This window comes from Leopardus geoffroyi, chromosome E1 (genome assembly GCF_018350155.1).
Source record: "Leopardus geoffroyi isolate Oge1 chromosome E1, O.geoffroyi_Oge1_pat1.0, whole genome shotgun sequence".
NCBI classification, from domain to species: Eukaryota; Metazoa; Chordata; class Mammalia; order Carnivora; family Felidae; genus Leopardus; species Leopardus geoffroyi.
The window spans coordinates 45,757,104-45,777,555 of NC_059330.1; the positions used below are offsets into that span (position 1 = coordinate 45,757,104).

Here is a 20,452-nt window from a genome sequence, read left to right on the forward strand (position 1 = left end):
TAGAGATCTTCCCTGAATAGTTCTGCAATAACAATGTAAGAGCCCTATATACCATAGATACTTGAAGCAACGTTGGATCTGTTGGGTTATATAACCCAAGAGGCGAAGTAGCCCATATTTGCACAGCCTCCTGTTGGTTTGGGTCTCTCTCACATCCAGCAGTGTTGGTAAATGGTTCACAGTAGCATAACCAAATGAAGTACAGATTGCTTGAAAAAATCAAGGAGGCATAGGCACTGTACCTCTTTCCCAGATGTAAGAGAGAGTAGATGCAACAACCTCTTCACCTTGGAAAGGATATTTTGGATTGCTCGAGACCAGAGGGTTCATAGAAATTTCAGTGTGGAATACCTCTGAATTTTTGTGGGATTTATTTCCCACTCTCTGGCATGCATGTTTTTACCACAGTATCGAGATCAGTTGCTGCTTCCTGTTCATGCTTAATCATCATGAAATTATCAGTATAGTAGACCAGCAAAGGTGTCCTGTGAAATGGAGGGATAGTTAAGATTATTATCTAGACTAGGAGAATTAATAGGAGGTTGGAGAGTGAAAATATATAGCTGACTCTAACACCTGAATGCATCCTGTTGCTGATTATCTCATTCTCTGGTCAAGAACTGCAAACCAGATATCAGGGATATGTTGATTTGCTTTAGCAACAAAACCACATCTAGAATAGTAGTAGCATTGGGAGTCACAACCTGAGTAAGTTATAGAAATACACTGGTATTCTCCAAGATTTGTCTGTCTTCTGCACAGACCATATAGGTAGGTTGAATGGGGATGTGGGAAGAGTCATCACCCTTGAATCTTTCCAGTGTTAGTGATTGGATCACTTTTACCATATATTCTAGAGATGGATTAAACTTATTTCTGGATATAGGTCTAGTACTTCACTATCCAGTACAGTAGTCATTGGCCACATGTGCCTATTGAATACTTGAAGTGTGGCTGCTTTGAAGGGAGATGTGTTGCATGTGTAAAATATATACCAGATTTGAGACTATCTTTCTGTTCATTTCAAGAATGTTTGCCTTTACTTATTGAAGCATTGTTGTAATAGTTGCATAAGGTATTTAATTCTAACATCTGTGTTTTTTAATTTTAACATCTGTGTAATATCAGGAATGCTTTTGTTTATGAACTTTTTTTTTCTCATGTTGAGATTTTCCTGTTTCTTCATATGACATATAATTTGGATTATATTCTGAACATTTTGAATATTATATATGATACCATGGGTTTTATTTAAATCCTAAGGAGAATGTTGATTTTTTGTGTGGTCAATGGCCAGATGGCCAGGAAATATTCAGGACACAGGTTCCTACCTGCCCTCCTACCTGCCCCCCTACCTGCCCCATTGTCAGTTTGGTTTTCTAAGCATTTGCAGTGCTATTTAGATAGGTCCCATGTATGTGACCCAATGTCCATTCTGGGATCATTGTAGTGGTACATCTTGTTGCTCTGGCCTCAAAGCCTATGGTATGCCTTTTAGGGTCAGATCCATGCACACAGAGCTCTGAGTCCAGAAGTTCATACACAACTCGATGGGATTGTTTTCTTGATATCCCTTCTCACCCCAATCTTACAATTTCCAGCTCCCTCCTTTCCCAGCACTCTTGCTAAGAAACAGACTCAATTTTTTCCATTGTGCTGTTAGATTGCTGTAACTGTTTATATCTAAATCAAGTGATAAAAGGACAGAGGGAGAGCAGGAAAGCAGGGATGATTTACCCTTTGGGGTAAATTATACTCTTGGGATCACAATTCTTGGGGTCAGAGAAAAGGGTTCCATTTTCCCAGGGTTTTAGGTACCTGCCCACTCACTACTACCATCTGTGTGCTGCTTCTGACATAGAATTGCCTGGACACTGGGATAGAAGATAAGGGCGAAAAGGGATTTCCCTGGTTTCTGAGACCAATAAAGGCCCTCTTTCCTGCTCCTCACCAACAAGGGAGGGATTTTCTTGGAGCTTTTTCTTAGCTGGTATGTATACACTTCTGAGTTTTGAGTGTCCAGGTCAGGCAGTACCTGAGGAAAAAAAACATGGTAAACTCATCACCACTTCAATGAAAGTTCATACTTGGTACTCCTTTCCCAATCTGCCAGGTACTGTTAATTTTCGGAGTCCTCAGATAGCTATTCTATGCAACCTTTATGTTTGTTTTTTATGTTTGTGCATTTAAAATCTCTAAAACTAAATTTTATGTTTTAGAGTAGTTTTAGGTTCACACCAAAACTGAGTAGAAAGTTTCCCAGATGCCTCTTGGACTCACATATACATAGCCTTGTCCATTATCAACATCCCTCACCAGATTGGTACATTTGTTTTAAAAGACGAACCTACCTTGATATATCATTATCACCTAAAGTCCATAGTTTACAGTAGGGTTTACTCTTGATGTTGTACATTCAATGGGTTTTGACATTTTTATAACATGTGTCCACCATTATAGTATTATAGTTTCACTGCCCTAAAAATCCCCTATGCTCCAGCTGTTCATCCCTCCCTCCCTCTAATCCCTGGAAACCACTAATCTTTTTAGCGTTTCTATACTTTTGCCTTTTCCTGAGTGGAAAAGTCAGAATCATATAGTATGTACCCTTTTCCAGTTAGCTTCTTTCACTTAGTAGTGTGCATTCAAGGTGCCCCAGTATCTTCTCATGACTTGATAGCTCATTTCTTCTTGGTACTGAATGATATTCTATTGCCTGGATCTACCACAGTTTATTTATCCATTCATAAACTGAAGGATGTCTTGGTTGTTTCCAAGTTTTGACAATTATGAATAAAGCTGCTGTAAACATCCATGTACAGGTTTTTGTGAGAATATATATTTGACTCATTTGGGTATGTACCAAGGAGCACAATTGCTGAATCAGAAGATTTGTGTATGTTTAGTTTTGTAAGAAACTGCCACACTGTCTTCCAAAGTGGCTCTCCCATTTTGCATTCTCACCAGCAGTGAATGAGAGTTCCTGTTGCTCCACATCCATGTCAGCATTTGGTGTTGTAGTGTTTTGGATTTTGGCCATATTAATAGGTGTGTGGTGGTTTAATTTGTAATTCTTTAATGACATATAATGTTGAACATCTTTTCATGTGTTTCTTTGCCAGATATTCTTCATCTATTCTTCAGTGAGATGCCTGTTCAGATCTTTTTTTTTTTTTTTTAACTGTGGTTTCCATATTCTTGTTTTTGAGCTTGTATATTTTAGATAACGGTCCTGTATTACATTTGTCTTTTGCAGAATCAGGTGCTCAACTGCCTGAGCCACCCTGGTGCCCCACCAGAGCCAAAGTTTTAAATTTTAACGAGTCTAGCTTATTATGTCTTTTATGGATCATGCCTTTGGGGTTGTATCTGAAAAGTCACTGCCATACCCAGGGTCATCTAGATTTTCTCCTGTGTTATCCTCTAGGAGTTTTATAGTTTTGCATTTATATTTAGGTATATATTTAGGTATATAATCTATTTTGAGTGACTTTTGTGAAGGGTGTAAGGTCTGTGTCTAGGTTCATTTTTTTGAATGTGGATGTCCAGTCCTCCTAGTACCATTTGTTGAAAATACTGTCTTTTCTCCAATGCTGCCTTTACTCCTTTGTCAATGACCAGTTGACTATAGTTATGTGAGTCTGTTTCTGGATTCTCCATTTTCTTACATTGATCTATTTGTTCTTTCACCACTATGACACTGCCTTGATTCCTAATAGCTTTATAGGAAATTTTGAAGTTCAGTGTCTGTTCCCTGGCTTTGTTCTTCTCCTTCAAATATTGAGTTGACTTTTTGGGTCTTTTGCCATTTCAAATAAACTTTAGCTGCAGTTTGTCAATATCAGCAAAGTAACTTCCTGGGATTTTATTGGGATGACATTGATTCTGTCAGATCAATTTGGGAAAAAGTGACATTTTGGCAATATTGATTCTTCCTATCCATGAACATGGAATATCTTTCCATCTATTTAGATCTTTGATTATTTTCTTCAGAGTCTTGTAGTTTCCCTTATATAGTTCTTGTACATATGTTGTTAGAGTTGTATCTAAGTATTTCATTTTTAAAATTCATAGTCTGATAATTCCAACATCCCTGCCATACCTGTGTCTGGTTCTGATGCATGTTCTGTCTCTTCAAATTGTATGTTTTTGCCTTTTAGTATGCCTTATAAGTTTCTGCTGAAAAGTAGGCACGACATACTGCATAAAATAAACTGTGGTAAATAGTAATGTCATTGTAATGTGTCAGGGAGGGGAAGGTGCTCTGTAGACCTAGAATTAGGTCAATAAGCCTGTGTGCCCATATACCCTGAACTTCACCAGTGCTTCTCAGTTGTTGTTTTTCCCCCTCCCTGTTAGGAAGCTGGAAATGAGCTCTCTGCATTCTTTCAAGGGTTTAAACTTGGCATTCAATGGGAGAGTAAAGGTGGAATATGCTTATTCCATCTTTCCTGGAACTGGAACATAATCATGTTTTTCAAATATGTAATCATACTGATACTTGTAAAACACTCATATGATTTATTTCCTTGTATTCTCTTTTGTAGAACAAGAGAAAATTTTGGGCTGAAGGCTTTCCTACATGGTATATATTCATGGATTTCTTTCCAGTATGAATTATGTCTTTAAAGGCAAGAGGGATCATTGAAGCCTTTCCTACATTCATTATATGTATAAGCCTTCTCTTCTGTAAGTGTGTTCACATTTTTCCCATGGGATGAGTGACTTCTGAAAACATTTTCACAGTCATAGCATTCGTTGACTTTCTTCCCAGGATGTATTTATATGTGTTGGGTAAGTTTAAAGTTTCTGTAGAAAGCTTTCCTGAATTCATCACAGTCATTGTGTTTCCTCCCTGGGTGTGTTCACATAGGCATTGTGAGCTTACTGTTTCTACTGAAAGCTTTTTCTCAGTCGTTTGTGCTTATAGAGTTTCTCCCCAGCGTGGATGCTTTGGTAAGAAGTAAAATGAGTGATCCTGTTGAAGGTTTTCTCATAGTCTTTGTGTTCATGGAGTTTCTGCCCAATGTGTATTCTCTTGTGCATCACAAGTCTAGAGATGTTTCTGAAGAATTTTCCACACTGTTTACATTAATAAAGTTTGTCTCCAGTAAAATCTCATGTATATTTGGGGGATGACTACACACTGGACGCTTTCCTGCTCTGAAATTATTTGAAGGGTTTCTCTTCATTTTAATTCCCCCATGTCTCTGAAGAGTATAATGGTTACTAAAGGCTTTCTTAGAATTCTTACATTTGTGATTTGTTTCTCCTTTATGATTTCTCCTGCAAAATAAGATTAGTGCTCCTTCTGAAGTCTTTTCCACGTAGATTACATTCATACAGTTTATTTCATTAAGATTCCCTTTTATTTGCATCTCATTTATGCAGACAGTGTAGTGAAAAGCTGAAAGCGTTCCCTCTCTGATATCTCCTATCACTTCTTTTCTTCAACTGTGCCTAGAGATCCTAGCCAGTGCATTAAAGCCTCTGTAAGGAGAGATGTTCTTTCTGTACTAAGATCAGGATGGTAAGAAAACACTGAAAAAAGACCATAGGGCAGAGCATTCCAGGCAGATGGAAAGTCCAGAGCCACACCCCCAAAGAAGATTGGGAGCCTGAGTCAGCTCTGCCACCTCTGCCCAACCAAGGGCTACCCCAGTATCCAAGTCTCAATTATGCCAAGGGGCAGGAGCAATAAATAAACCAGAGAACGTTTCTACTGTTATGAGCTTTCATTGTAGAGAAGCGAGACAAATAAAAGAACCAGGTAATTTCAGGTTGTGATTAGTGCCATCAAGAAAATAAAATAGGATTGGGTGACAGAGAATGAGAAGTGGGGAAAAGAGTGAATGGTAACTTTAGGTTAGTCCTGGTAGGCCTCTCTGAGGAGGGAACATTTGAGCCAGAACCTTTTAAGACAGAGGAAAGCCAGCTTTGCAGGGGTACCTGGACTAAGCATTTTAGGCAGAAGAAGACAAAAGCCTGAAGTTGAGAATAAATTTGGCCAGATCAAGGAACTGGAAGAAAGGCAGATGTGATGGAAGCATTTTGAATTGAGGGGAAAAGTGAAAAATGATGGCATCAGAGAATTAAGTACTTGGGGCCAGGTTGTAGGGGCCTTAAAGAATATGGTAAGGATTTTCAGTTCTAATTGTCTTCTGGTACTGACTATGTGATCCTGTATTAGCTATTAAACTTCCTCTGCCTTGTTTGTGATTAATACAGGAACTTGTGAGAATGTTGCAGACTCAGAGTGATAAAAATCTTGCTTTAAACCTTGCCAAGGTTTAAATTATTAGGAAAAATTTAGGCCAAATCCCTTTGCTTTAGAAATATATGAAAGCACTTTGACAAATTATGCATTAAGTATGTCATGTTTCACATGCCTACACTTGTTGTAGGGGCCAGTTTATCACCTATGCTCTTATTTTTTCTATATACTTAAAAAAATAGTCTTTAGTGGCACGCCTGGGTGGCTCAGTTGGTTGAGCATCCAACTTTGGCTTAGGTCATGATCTCACAGTTCATGAGTTTGAGGCCCGTATTGGACACTGTGCTGACAGCTCGGAGCCTGGAGCCTGCTTCTGATTCTTTGTCTCCCTCTCTGTCTGCCCCTCTCCCACTTGCACTCTGTCTCTCTTTCTCTCAAAAATAAACAAACATTAAAAAAAATGTTTATAAGATAGTCCTTAGTGAAATAAAATATGCAATCAGAAAAGTTTACAAATCATAACTATACAGTCAATATATTATCACAAAGTATTGTAGGGTTTTTTAAAGTCAGCTTATTGAAGTTTAATTTATATATGGTAAAATTTATGCCTCTTAAATATATAGTACCAAGAAATTTTGCAAACATATATGGTCATGTAACTATCACTAAGATCAAATAGATCATTTCCATCATTATGTAAAAGTTTCAACATACCCTTTTATAATCGGTCAGTCCCTTTCCCCCACCCCAATCCCTGCCAACTCTTTGATCTGTATTCTGTTACTACAGTATACTTAATTCTATAGATGAAACCATATAGTATGTAGCCTTTTGACTGTGGCTTCTTATGCTTTAATGCATTTGAGTTTCATCTATTTTTTTCTTTTTTTTTTTGTATTTTTGTATATGTGAGTAGTTTATTCTGTTTTATTGCTGAGTAACGTTCCATTATATGTATATCCTACAATTTTGTTGATCTATTCACCAGTTGATGGACATTTGGATAGTTTCCCATTTTTGGAGATTATGAATAAATCTAATTGTGTGTTTGTGGTGAGGGTGGTGGGGGGTCAATGTGTCTTCATTTCTTCTGGGTAGATTTCTAGGTATTGGATTCCTGAGTTGTATGTTAAGTTTATATTTAAACTACCAAATTTATATTTAAACTACCAACAACCTAGTGTTGTATACCATTTTGTATTCTCACTAGCGGTATATAAGATTTTGAGTTCGTTCTTCCCAGCACTTGGTTTGTCAGCATTTTGTTTTTTAATTTTAGCCATTTCACGAGATGTGTAGTGACATCCCCTGATTTGCATTTCCCTGGTGATCAGTGACGTTGAGCATCTTTTCATGTGTGTGTCAGACATCTATATCTCTCTTTTTTTTTTTTTTTTTTTTCAACGTTTATTCATTTTTGGGACAGAGAGAGACAGAGATGAATGGGGGAGGGGCAGAGAGAGAGGGAGACACAGAATCGGAAACAGGCTCCAGGCTCTGAGCCATCAGCCCAGAGCCCGACGCAGGGCTCGAACTCACGGACCGCGAGATCGTGACCTGGCTGAAGTCGGACGCTTAACCGACTGCGCCACCCAGGCACCCCCAGACATCTATATCTCTTAATGAAGTGTCTGTTTAGATCTTTTGCCAATTTTTTTTTGAATTGGAGTTGTTTCTTGTTATTGAGTTAAAAGACTTCTACCTATATTCTAAAACCAGTCCTTCATCATATATGTGTTTTGCAAATGTATTCTCTCAGTTGGTACTGGGTTTTTAATTTTCTAAGTGCCTTTTGAAGAGTAGATATTTTAAACATTTATGAGTTCCAACTTACCACTTTTTATAGTTCATCTTTTTTGGGTCCACTGTAATAAATCTTTGCCTGACACAAGTTCACCAGGTTTTATTCTAAAAGTTTTATAGTTTTGGGTTTTACATTAAGGTCTATGATTTATTTCAACTTGATTTTTGTATGTGGTGAAGGTTTAGGTCAAGATTTGTTTTTGCATATGAGTATCCACTTGTTCTAAAACTATTTGTTGAAAAGATTATCCTTAAACACTGGATTGCCTGTACACCTTTGTCAAAAATTTGACTAGGAGTGCCTGAGTGGCTCAGTTGGTTAAGCATCTGAGTCTTGATTTTGGCTCAAGTCATGATCTCATTGTCGTAAGACTGAGGGTGGCATTGGGCTCTGCACTGACAGTGCAGAGCCTACTTAGGATTCTCTCTTTCAAGATAAATAAATAAACATTAAAAAAATTACTTGACTATATCTGTGTGAGTCTTTTTTGGGACCCTGTAGTCTGTACTGTTGATTTTGTGTACATTCTTTGGCCAGTACCACATACTCACTGGATTACTGTCACTTTACAGTTAGTCTTGAAATTAGGGACTGTGAGACTTCAGAGTTTGCTTTTCTCTACTCAAAATTGTTTTGTCTGTCTTTTTTATTTTTTAATTTTTACATACAAAGTTTAAAATCAGGGGTGCCTGGCTAGCTCAGGCTAGTAGAGCAGGTGACCGTTGATCTTGGGGTTGTGAGCTTGAGGATCCTGTTGGGTGTAGACATTACTTAAAAATAAAATCTTTAAACAAATAAATAAAGTTAAAAATAAATAAAATCAGCTTGTTGATTTCTACTAAAATACTACTTGATGGATTTTCATTGAAATTGTTTTATTTTTTTATTATTTTTTTAATATGCAATTTATTGTCAAATTGGTTTCCATACAACACCCAGTGCTCATCCCAACAGGTGCCCTCCTCAATGCCCATCACTCACTTTCCCCTCCCTTCCACCCCCCATCAACCCTCAGTTTATTCTCAGTTTTTAAGAGTCTCTTATGGTTTGGCTCCCTCCCTCTCTAACTTTTTTTTTCCCTTCCCCTCCCCATGGTCTTCTGTTAAGTTTCTCAGGATCCAGGTAAGAGTGAAAACATAGTATCTGTCTTTCTCTGTATGACTTATTTCACTTAGCATAACACTCTCCAGTTCCATCCACATTGCTACAAAAGGCCATATTTCATTCTTTCTCACTTTGAGGAGAATTGACATAATGATGGGAACCTTCAGATCCATGAACACATTATATCTCTCCATTTAGATCTTTGATTTTTTCATCAGTGTTTTATAGTTTTTAGCATACAAATATTATTATATTATTTTGTTAGATTTATTCCTGATTAACTTCATGGTTTTTTTTTTTTGAATGTTTATTTATTTTTGAGACAGAGACAGAGACAGAGTGCAAGTGGGAGAGGGAAACACAGATTTGCAAGCAGGCTTGAGGCTCTGAGCTGTCAGCACAGAGCCTGATGCGGGGCTCGAACTCACAAACCGTGAGATCATGACCTGAGCTGAAATTGGACCCTTAACCAACTGAGCCACCCAGGCGCCCCTCTTTTTTAATTATTAAAATTTTTTATAATGTTTATTTATTTTTGAGAGAGAGAGAGAACGGGTGGGGGAGGGGCAGAGAGAGGGAGACACAGAATCTGAAACAGACTTCAGGCTCTGAGCTGTCAGCACAGTGCCCGATGTGCAGCTTGAACTCAGGAACAGCAAGATCATGACCTGAGCCAAAGTCAGATGCTCAACTGACTGAGCCACCCAGGCACCCCTAATTTCATGTTTCTAATGGTGCTATTTGGGTGGTATGGTTTTTAAAATGTTTGTTTTCCAAGTTCTTGTTGCTAGTATGTACAAAGACACTTGATTTTTGTATATATTGACTCTTTAATCTTTGAGTTTGCCTAAACCCACTTGTTTTATTCTAGAAGCTTTTGGTGTCTGACTACATGATCCTGTACTAGTTATTATACTTCTTTATGCCTATTTCCTGCCTAATAATATGGATCTGTTGTGAAAATATTGCCAAGTTACAGAATGATAAAAGCCTTGAGTTAAAAGGATGTTTGGAGTAATTTAGGCAAACACCTATGTTCTTGAAATACGTACAAGCCCTTTGACTTTAAGGGCTAGTTTATTACCATGCTATGTTTTGTTTTGTTTTTCTGTGTACTTTTTATTTTTTTTTATTTTTTTTTTAATTTTTTTTTTTCAACGTTTATTTATTTTTGGGACAGAGAGAGACAGAGCATGAATGGGGGAGGGGCAGAGAGAGAGGGAGACACAGAATCGGAAACAGGCTCCAGGCTCCGAGTCATCAGCCCAGAGCCTGACGCGGGGCTCGAACTCACGGACCGCGAGATTGTGACCTGGCTGAAGTCGGACGCTCAACCGACTGCGCCACCCAGGCGCCCCTCTTTGTACTTTTTAAAAACAAACCTTTAAACTTCTTTTTTTTAAGTTGATTTATTTAGTTTGAGAGAGAATGAGAATGGGAGGGGCAGAGAGAGAGGGAGAGAGAGAATCCCAAGCAGGCTCTGTGCTGTTAGTGCAGAGCCTGACGCGGAGCTTGATCTCACAAACCATGAGATCAACCTGAGCCAAAATGAAGAGTCAGACACTTAATCGACTGAGCCACCCAAGTGCCCCTAAAAATAAACTTTTATTGAAATATAATATGTAAACTGAAAAATTCACAAATCGTGTGTATAGTTCAATGAAGTATCATGCTGGAGGTTTTTGATATGTATGTTTGATTTGTGGTTATTCATGTAACTTGAAAAATTAGAAGGCTGTTCTCTAGAATAAGTATTGGCCTAGTCTAAAGAATTTATTAACTTGAACTTTAATATCTAATAATCATCTGTATTAAATATAAGACTTAGTGATGATTGAAATTTTTATTAAGTTATAATTACTTCTAACATTTCCTTAGTATCCGTATACTTGATATTCTAGTGCTTTTTTAGTTCAGCTTTTGAATATTTAATCACCAGGTGTCTAGCATAACTGAATTTTTTCTGTCAAATTAGCAGTTTATTTTATTCTGCCACAGTTCTATCACATTATTTCAGTAACTTTATTTGGTTGATTGAAGCAGGAAAAGTGGTAGGAAAAAGAAAGGTAGAAAATGAAGATGAGTATTTGGAATACTACCAGTAAATGTCATTGGTAAACAGGATTCCCAATTTCACTTCCTACCTGTTATAAAATTCATTCCTTTTGGGGTGCCTGGGTGGCTTGGTCGGTTAAGCGTCCGACTTCAGCTCAGGTCATGATCTCACGGTCCGTGAGTTCAAGCCCCGCGTCGGGCTCTGTGCTGACAGCTCAGAGCCTGGAGCCTGCTTCTGTGTCTCCCTCTCTCTCTGCTCCTCCCCTGTTCATGCTCTGTCTCTCTCTGTCTCAAAAATAAATAAACATTAAAAAAAAAATTAAAAAAAAATTCATTCCTTTTGCTATGCAACTTTTCAGTTCCCGTTGAACTAGGGCTGAGTGGAATGTCAGTGAATAGGGATCTTAAATATGCTCCTTTGGTTTGACTTGGCCTCCTACACTCTTGTGATTTATCATGAGATGAGCAGCCTCACATATTCACTGCCTCTTCAATGACTAGGCCCAGTATTGAAGACCCATTAGAGTAGTTCTGAACCTGATAGCCCAACCTAAATCAGTTGACCCCCATTGAATCTGCAGATTCATGAGAAAAGTAAATGTTGTAGACTATTGAGATTTTAAGGTTGCTAGTTACCCAAGAAAAACTGACTAATACAGTCAAATTCTGTGAATGCTTACCAGTACTTTTCTTTACTTGAAACATATATTTTTAGTTTTTTCTCTATAGCTACAATGTGTTCAAGCACAATTTATAGGACAGAGAAGATGGAGGAAAATATTTTTAAGCAGAAAAGTAAACTAGGACATCCAGACCGGACTAATTGAAGTATTATTCCTTAAGGAGTATTATTAGATTCTAAAATTATCAGCCAAGTTTTAATATTGGAACATTTCAAGTGAAGAGGGATGCTTCATTAAATCAAATATATTCTTCTAGATATATTGCTTTCAAAAATATCTAATGATGATTTTTCTCAACAAAAGGATTCCTCAATTAGGGAATTACATTAATGGCATGACTCTTTGTAAACCTATAAAATACTGTAATTCCATATAAACGATTCTCAAGCTTACTCACGAACGCCCGAAGATTAAAAATCTATGAAAGAAAAAGACTTAAAAAATATGTTTAGGGGGTACAGTATCCATCAGACCACAGTTCCAGAGAGAGAAAAAAATGGTTGGAAGAGAAGAATTAGTCAACATAGTAAAAGAAAAGACCCAGAGAGTAATGAGAATAAAAAAGTTAAATCTTGGTAAAATTTTCTAAGCTCCAAGGATAAGGAATAGACTCTATATTCCTACCAATATAAGTTTTGGGGAAAATAATAGTAATCTGGACTATAGTAATGGTAGGAGAAGTGGAAAGATCATAGCTGATTTAAAATCTGATGTTGATAATCTGCATTTGTTGTGAAGGGTGTGTTAGGAAGAAATTAACAATGGCTTCTGGTTTGAATAAATATGTGAATAAGTGGTAAATATATACATAAAATTATTTTATTGAGGTAAAACTCACCATTTAAAAATGTACAATTCCCTGGATTTTAATACATTTTACAGTGTCGTACAGCCATTATTACATTCATCACCCCAAAAGAAATCCTGTATGTATTAAGCAGTCACTCTCCATTCCTTCCTCCTTATAGTCCCTGGCAACCATACATAGCCTACTTTTTTCCCTCTGGATTTGCCTGTTCCGAACATTTCGTATAAATGGAATCTTACAGCATGTGACCTTTTGTGTCTGTTTTCTTTTTCACTAAAATGTAATGTTTTCAAGCTTTATCAGTATTGTAGCATGAATCAGGCCAGGCTTCTTTTTGTTGCTAAATAATATTTGATTATATAAATATACCACATTTTGTTTATCCATTCACCAGTTAGTGACATTTTAGTTGTTTCCACTTTTTGGCTTTTGTGAATAATGCTGCTATAAACATTCATGTTTATCTTTTTGCTTGAAAACTTGTTTTTACTGCTTTTAGGGTATATATACAGAAGTGAGATGACTGTGTTACTCTTTAACTTTTTGAGGAACAGCCAAACTCTTTTACCCAGCAGCTGTACCATCTTATATTCCCACCATCAATGTACTAAAATTCTAACTAATTTCTCTACATCCTCACCAACACTTTTTTGTTGTCTAGGTCTTGTTTTTGTGTTTAATAGCTACTCTACTGGGTGTAAAGTGATACATCATTATGGCTTTGATTTACATTTCTTTTTTTTTAAATTTTTTTAAATGTTTATTTTTAAGAGAGAGAGAGTCAGAACATGAACAGAGGAGGAGCAGAGAGACAGGGAGACACAGAATCCAAGCAGGCTCCAGGCTCCGAGCTGTCAGCCCAGAGCCCGATGTGGGGCTTGAACCCACAAACTGAAAGATCATGACCTGAGCTGAAGTCAGACGCTTAACTGCTTAATTGACTGAGCCACCCAGGTGCTCCTGATTTACATTTCTGTATTGATTAATGATGCTGACTTACTTTTCATGTGCTTATTGTCCATTTGTATATTCTCTTTGGAGAAATGTCTATTCAAGTCTTTTGCCTATTTTTAAAGGCTTTTTTTTTTTTTTTTTTGGCGGGGGGTAGGGGGGATGGGGCAGGAGGGACAGAGACCAAGGAGAGAGAGAGAATCCTAAATAGGCTCCACGCCCAGTGCAGAGTCAATATGGGGCTCGATCCCATGACCCTAAGATCATGACCTGAACCGAAACAGAGTCAAATGCTTAACTGACTGAGCCACCCAGGCGCCTCTTCTTTTGCCTATTTTTAAGTTGCATTGTCATTTTGTTATTCTTGTAGTTCTTTATTTAGTCTGGATTCTGGACCCTTTTCAGATACATGATTTGCATATATTTTCTGCCATTCCAGGTGTTGCCTTTTCACTCACTTGTTGCAGTGTCTTTTGATGCACAAGCATTTTACCTTCCAGTTTACTAATTATCTCTTCATCTCTATCTAATTTGTTTTTCAGTCCATCTTTTTATTTTCATAATTTTCATTCTTAGCTGAAATTCTAAACTTTTGTTTTGTTCAAATCTTAAGCATACTACTCTCTCCTTTTATACATGCAGCATGACACAGACTTTTAATACAGCATTTGGTCAGTATTTCTCAGTAGAAACTCTCAGCACTTTGACCCAGTAATTCTATATGCATCATCTATAGAAATACTGTATAAAGAGCTACATAAGTGACCATTAACAAGAGACTGGTTATTATAATGCATGATATACTACAGTAGTTTTTTTAAATAGTTGGAATTACATATAATGAAATTACAACTATAACACATTTGGGAACCTTGAAACACTTGATTTAATTTTACTTCTCAGTGTAGGCCACATTATCATCATTTCATGTAAGACCATGCTTGTTTTTTTAATTTTCCACTCTTTTCCCCCAGGTTTGTACTTGTACAAATACAAAGTACAAATTGTATATATTTAAGGTATATAATATGGTATTTTAATAAATGTATACATTGTGAAGTCATTACCGCTATCATGACAATATCCATCACCTCACACAATTACTCTTCTTGTACGTATGTGAGAACACTTGAGATCTACTTACTTAGGAAATTTCAACTATACAGTGTATTATTATTAGCTATGGTCATCATGGTGTACATTAGATCTCCAGAACTTACCTAATAACTGAAAATTTGTACCCTTGACTGATATCTCTCTTTTTTCCCCATCCCCTTAGGGGTAACCACCATTCTACTCTCTTTACTATGAGTTTGATTTTAGTTTTCAGATTCTGCACACAAGTGAAATTATGCAGTATTTGTCTTTCTGTGTCTGGCTTAGTTGACTTAGCATAATGTTTTCCAGATTCATTCATGTTGTTATAAGCAGCAGGATTTCCCTCTCTTTTAAGGATGAATAACATTCATGCATGTGCATGCGTGCATGCCTGTGTGTGTGCGTGCGTGTGCGTGTGTGTGTATAAAATCACATTTTCTTCATCCATCTGTTGACAGACATTGAGGTTTTTCCAAATCATGGCTACTGTGAATAATGCTGCAATGAGCATAGGAGTGCAAGTATCTCTTTGGGATGATAGTTTTATTACCTTTTGATATATACTTAGAAATAGGATTGCTAGATCATATGGTAGTTATGTTTTACATAATGGTTGTGCCAGTTTTACATTGCCACCAACAGTGTACAAGAGATGTCTTTTCTCCCTATCATTACCACTGCTTGTTTTCTTTTGACTTTTTGATAATAGCTGTCCTGACAGGTGTAAGGTGATATCTCATAGCGGTTTTGATATTTAGTGACGTTGAACACCTTTTCATATACCTGTTGGTTATTACTTTGGAAAATGTTTATTTATGTATTTTTCCCATTGTATAACTAGGTTGTTTGGTTTTTTGCTATTGAGTATGAGTTTCTTACATACTTTGGCTATTAACCCCTAAGTATGTATGGTTTGCAAGTATTTTCTCCAATTCCATACGGATTGATTTTTCATGTTTGTTGATGGTTTCATTTGCTCTGTAGAAACTTTGTAGTTTGATGTAGTCTCACCTGTTTATTTTTGCTTTTGTTGCCTGTGTATTTGGTATGAAATCCAAAAAAATCATCACCAAGATCAATTTCAAGGAGTTGTTCTCCTATGTTTTCTTCTAGGAATTTTATGGTACCATTATCTTATGTTTCGATCTTTAACCCATTTTTTCAGTTGATTTTTGTATGCAGTGTAAGATAAGGATCCAATTTCATTCTTTTGCATGTGACTGTTCAGTTTTCCTGGCCCTATTCATTGAAGAGACCATCATTTCCCCGTTACATATTCTTGGTGCACTTGTCGAAGATTAGTTGACCATATATGCAAGGGTTTATTTCTAGGCTTTCTATTCTGTTCTCTTGGTCTGTGTGTCTGTTTTTATGCTAGCATCAAATTGTTTTGATTACTATCACCTTGTAATATACTATGAAATCAGGAAGTGTGATGCTTCTCACTTTGTTCTTTCTCAGAAGTGCTATGCTAATTTAGGGTCCTTAGTGGTTTCATATAAATTTTAGAATTGCTCTTTTCTACTTCTATAAAAAAAATGCTATTGGGATCTTGATAGGGATTGTATTGAACCTATGGATGGCTTTGGGTCATATGGACATTTTACTAATATTAATTCTTTCAGTCCATGAACTTGGGATAACTTTCCACTTACTCTTCTTCAGTTTCTTCCATCAATGTCTTACAGTTTTCATTGTGCTGATCCTTCACTTTCTTGGTTAAATTTATTTCAAACTATTTTAATCTTTTTGATGTTACGTATACTACTTTAAATTCTGTGCCCTATTGCCCCATATTGTGAGACTATTTCTTTTGAGTGGTCTTTCTTGTTTACTTTTTTCATATTGTTTTATCTCTTTGTTATTGTTAATTAAGGGCCAGATACTGTATATGAAAAACTGTGGGAGTAATTTGAGACCTATGACGATGTTTTCTCCCTCTAAGAAGATTTCTGTTAGTTTTTGGCAGGCATTAGCAATCCAAGATTGTCTTAATTTAATTTTGTGGTAGACATTTGGAGCTGAGCTTTTTTTCCTGTAAAAGGCCAATCTAGCTTTGGTTCTTACTTACTCTTAGAGCATAGCCCTTTGGGCTTCCAAACAAAAGTGTTGGAGCTTTACCAGCTTCCCCTCTGCATCTTGGTTTCCCCTGCATTCCAATATTTGTCCTTCCAGCTCTTTAAACCTGTCAGTAGCTTCTTAGTCTCTCAGATGTCACTAAGTAAAAAGTAGCCCCTAATGCCAGGCTTCAGTCTTATTTTTGTAATCCTTCATCATACTATTAACTCTTCAGTGCCTTCAGGAAGATTTTAAAGCATATGTATAGTTCTGATTTTTCTTAAGGAAACATTGGTCTGAAGTATGTAATTTGCCATTACCAAAAGTCAACAGTATGTAAGTGGAAATGAACAGCCAATAACTTAATCTTTTTAAAATACTAAGGCAGATTCAAAAATCACCATAAAACAATGTCAGCCTTACCCACTTGTATTTTCACATACTTTTTTGGAGAAGGGGGTAAGAAATAGAATTACAGTGTTCCTACTAGCTTTTGCACATATTGGATCATCAAGGTGAATATCATCAGGTGAATATTTTCTTTCATGTGTCTTATCAGGAAGTTAACTGGGAAAAAAAGTGCTCCAATTGTAACACTTACTGAATTGTACCATCACTATTTTTTTATGTGACTGTATCACTCATGAGACAGTGAAGCCCTTTACAAAGAGGAACGCTGTTTTTCCCATGTTTAATCTCCTAGTGCTACACCTGGAGTTAAGTGTCCAGTAAGTATACAAGTGAACGTAGGTGTTGAGAATACCTTATTTCGCTTTTCACAGTGAGAATCAATGTGGGTATATGCTGTTCTGAATCATCTTAAAAGATAAATTTTAATAGAGAAGGAAGAATCTTTTCTAAAAAATTTTTTTTTTCTTAAGTTTATTTATTTTTGAGACAGAGAGAGACAGAGCATGAACGGGGGAGGGTCAGAGAGAGAGGGAGACACAGAATCGGAAGCAGGCTCCAGGCTCTGAGCCATCAGCCCAGAGCCGACGCGGGGCTCGAACTCACAGACGGTAAGATCGTGACCTGAGCTGAAGTCGGACGCTTAACCAACTGAGCCACCCAGGCGCCCCGGGAAGAATCTTTTCTTATCAGCTCCTTTGTTTCATCCTTTTCTATCTCAACAGGTGGCATCTCCACAGAAAGCGACTGTGCTTTTGAGCCAGACTACGCCGTCCCACCACTTCCAGTGAGTGAAGGTATGCAGCACATTCGGATTATGGAGGGCATGTCTCGCTCTCTTCCATCCTCCCCCTTACTCACACATCAGTCTATCAGTGTTCGGCTCCAACCTGTGAAGAAGTTAACTGGTAAGGACTTTACCTAAATTTAGTATGTTTAACAGGACACTTTAGGTCATATCAGATATGTTTATGTGCATCTTTAGGTTTTTCCTTTTTGGCCTTCCTAATGTCACAGACTCTTGGAAATTGGAACTCCTACTGATTTTAATTTAGGGAATTAGAATAGTACTCAGTTTGACAGATTGATGTATTTATTTTCTAAGTGATCCATCTGTTGTGGACATATTTTTCTAGGCTTTCAGGAAACTTCTAGTTTTGCCAGAATACACTGTTGTTCTGATTTCATTTATCAGCTTGTTCATGTCAGATTAACAGATGGGGATATTGTAATTTTAGGATAATAAGAGCTTCATAGTTAGCAAAGGTACCTCAGTCATGGTTTTTGTTTGAAATCCTAATCTGTATATTTCACGTCTATTTCTAAAAGTTTGATTTAGATATTTTCCTCTCCATTGTACATTCCTGCAACTTCTTAGGATATTTACCATGATTCATAACTTGTGGATTGCATTGACTTAAATATGGTCTCAAAATACATATTACCCATTCAGATCAAGCTATTAGGTGTGAAACTGTGTCCTTATTAAATGAAGTTTTGTCCTTTTAAGCTTTTTCAGAGAAGAAATTTTACTCTGTTGGACGATACTTACATGTGAAAATATGCAAGCCTGGGTCATTTTCTTAAGTTTAACATTATCAATATATATCTTGTGTTAGTAAGTTGATGGGTTATGAGTGATTAGAGGCAAGAAATTAAGTCATTCCCAATAGATACATTAACTACTTCTTACGTGTCTGGCATTAAGTTAGACAGTGGGGAGGTTTGATTATCATATGACAATTCAAAAGAAAATAGGAACAAAGAGGGGAAAATGGAATCTTGGGACTCTTACATCTATTTTGAATGAAAATTTTATAATGTTTATAATTTTCATGAAAATAATAGTATTTTTTATTCTTTAGTTCCACAAAGCATAAGTCGTGCCCTTTATATTGTTTACTGTTTTTTTAGGCTTCTTCAAATAACTGAATCAAAGTCTACTTTGATTAGATAACAATCTGTAAAATAGTTTAGTAACATTTTACTGAAATACTTATTCCCTTCTGATATGTAAAAATAGGATAGATTTTAGGTGCATGGGCCTTAATAAAATTTCTTTGCTTAGAAATTGCCCTTTTCTTGCAGTTTAAGGTGTTACTGATAACTGAAAATACAAATAACCATATATGAGATGGCTATCAAGTGATGTGCTTCATTTACTACACATGAGAAGAGATAGCAAAAGAAATTCCGTTTCCTAACAGAAGTGAACTGAATTGCCTGATGTTTCGGAGATAACACTTTCCTATCCCATTTTCCTGTCCCAATTTAGACTTCAACTTAAATAAGCAAACTTTATTAAAAGATAAATACATTTAATAACAAAGTCAATTACATGCCTGATATCAGAAGTGAGACAGGGAAGCAGTGACAAGAATCATATTTGGTTAATTACACGTATGACCTATTCAGTTTTAATTTTTTAACATTTGAAGTATTTTGGAATACTCTCAAATAGTTTTATTTTTCTGAAGAGTTTGTCAAAGGCCTAAGAATTTAAAGATTGAGAATGCATTTTAAAACTTCTGAATGAAAGAAATCTGTCTCCTGAAAGAGGGTGCCATGAAAATTTTTCTGTGGCCAATTTTCTACCAAGTAAAGCAGATGATAAGTTTCTGGTTTAACCTGGAATGAAATTACTTTGCAATTTAAATTTAAAACCTTGGTTAGTAGATTATTTATGAGTTATCATTCCTTTCCTAATTATATTTTGTTATGAGTAACTAAAAAGAAAGTTGAATAGAGAACGACTTGCTGACCATAAGTAAATGGCCTCCAGAGAATGGTTTTTAACAAAATGCATTAATTCAATTCACTTAATGATTTATCCATTATATTCCTTGTATTCATATTACCAACCCAACTGAGTAAGTGGGGCCAAAATAGTCATCTTATTCTGTTTTCTTTTTGATTTTCCAATATTTATTACCCTGTCTTTGCTATAGTCGAAGTAGTTTGCATATTATTTTTCTGTGCTTTTCACCTAATCGTTCAGCAAATATTTGTTTAGGACTCATAAAATGCCAAGCACTACTCGATACAGTGGTGAGAAATGCCAAGCACTACTCGATACAGTGGTGAAAAATTATAGATAGTGACAAGTAATAAGAGGGTCATAAAATGGGATAGAGGGAGACTGGAGTGGGGGTAGGGTTTCTTTCTGTGGAGTGGTCAAGGAGAGTCAGAAGAAGAGCTATTTGAAGAGAGGTGTGGATAACAAAACAAGGCTGCTCATGGGAAGGTCTGGGGTCAGAGCCTTCTGG

The 20,452-nt window shown here is 36.6% G+C and overlaps 1 protein-coding gene across 7 annotated transcripts in view; it reads left to right on the forward strand.

Annotated features, from left to right (window-relative positions):
* TANC2 (tetratricopeptide repeat, ankyrin repeat and coiled-coil containing 2) overlaps positions 1 to 20,452 on the forward strand; it is a 325,771-nt gene that overhangs the window by 82,015 nt on the left and 223,304 nt on the right. For 4 of the 7 annotated variants that reach the window (XM_045489387.1, XM_045489388.1, XM_045489389.1 and 1 more), the window contains one exon: positions 17,912 to 18,094. In XM_045489387.1, coding sequence (XP_045345343.1) covers positions 17,912 to 18,094 — 183 coding nt within the window. The remainder of the gene's footprint in view (positions 1 to 17,911; positions 18,095 to 20,452) is intronic. The other 3 variants (XM_045489390.1, XM_045489392.1, XM_045489393.1) reach the window with 1 other exon arrangement.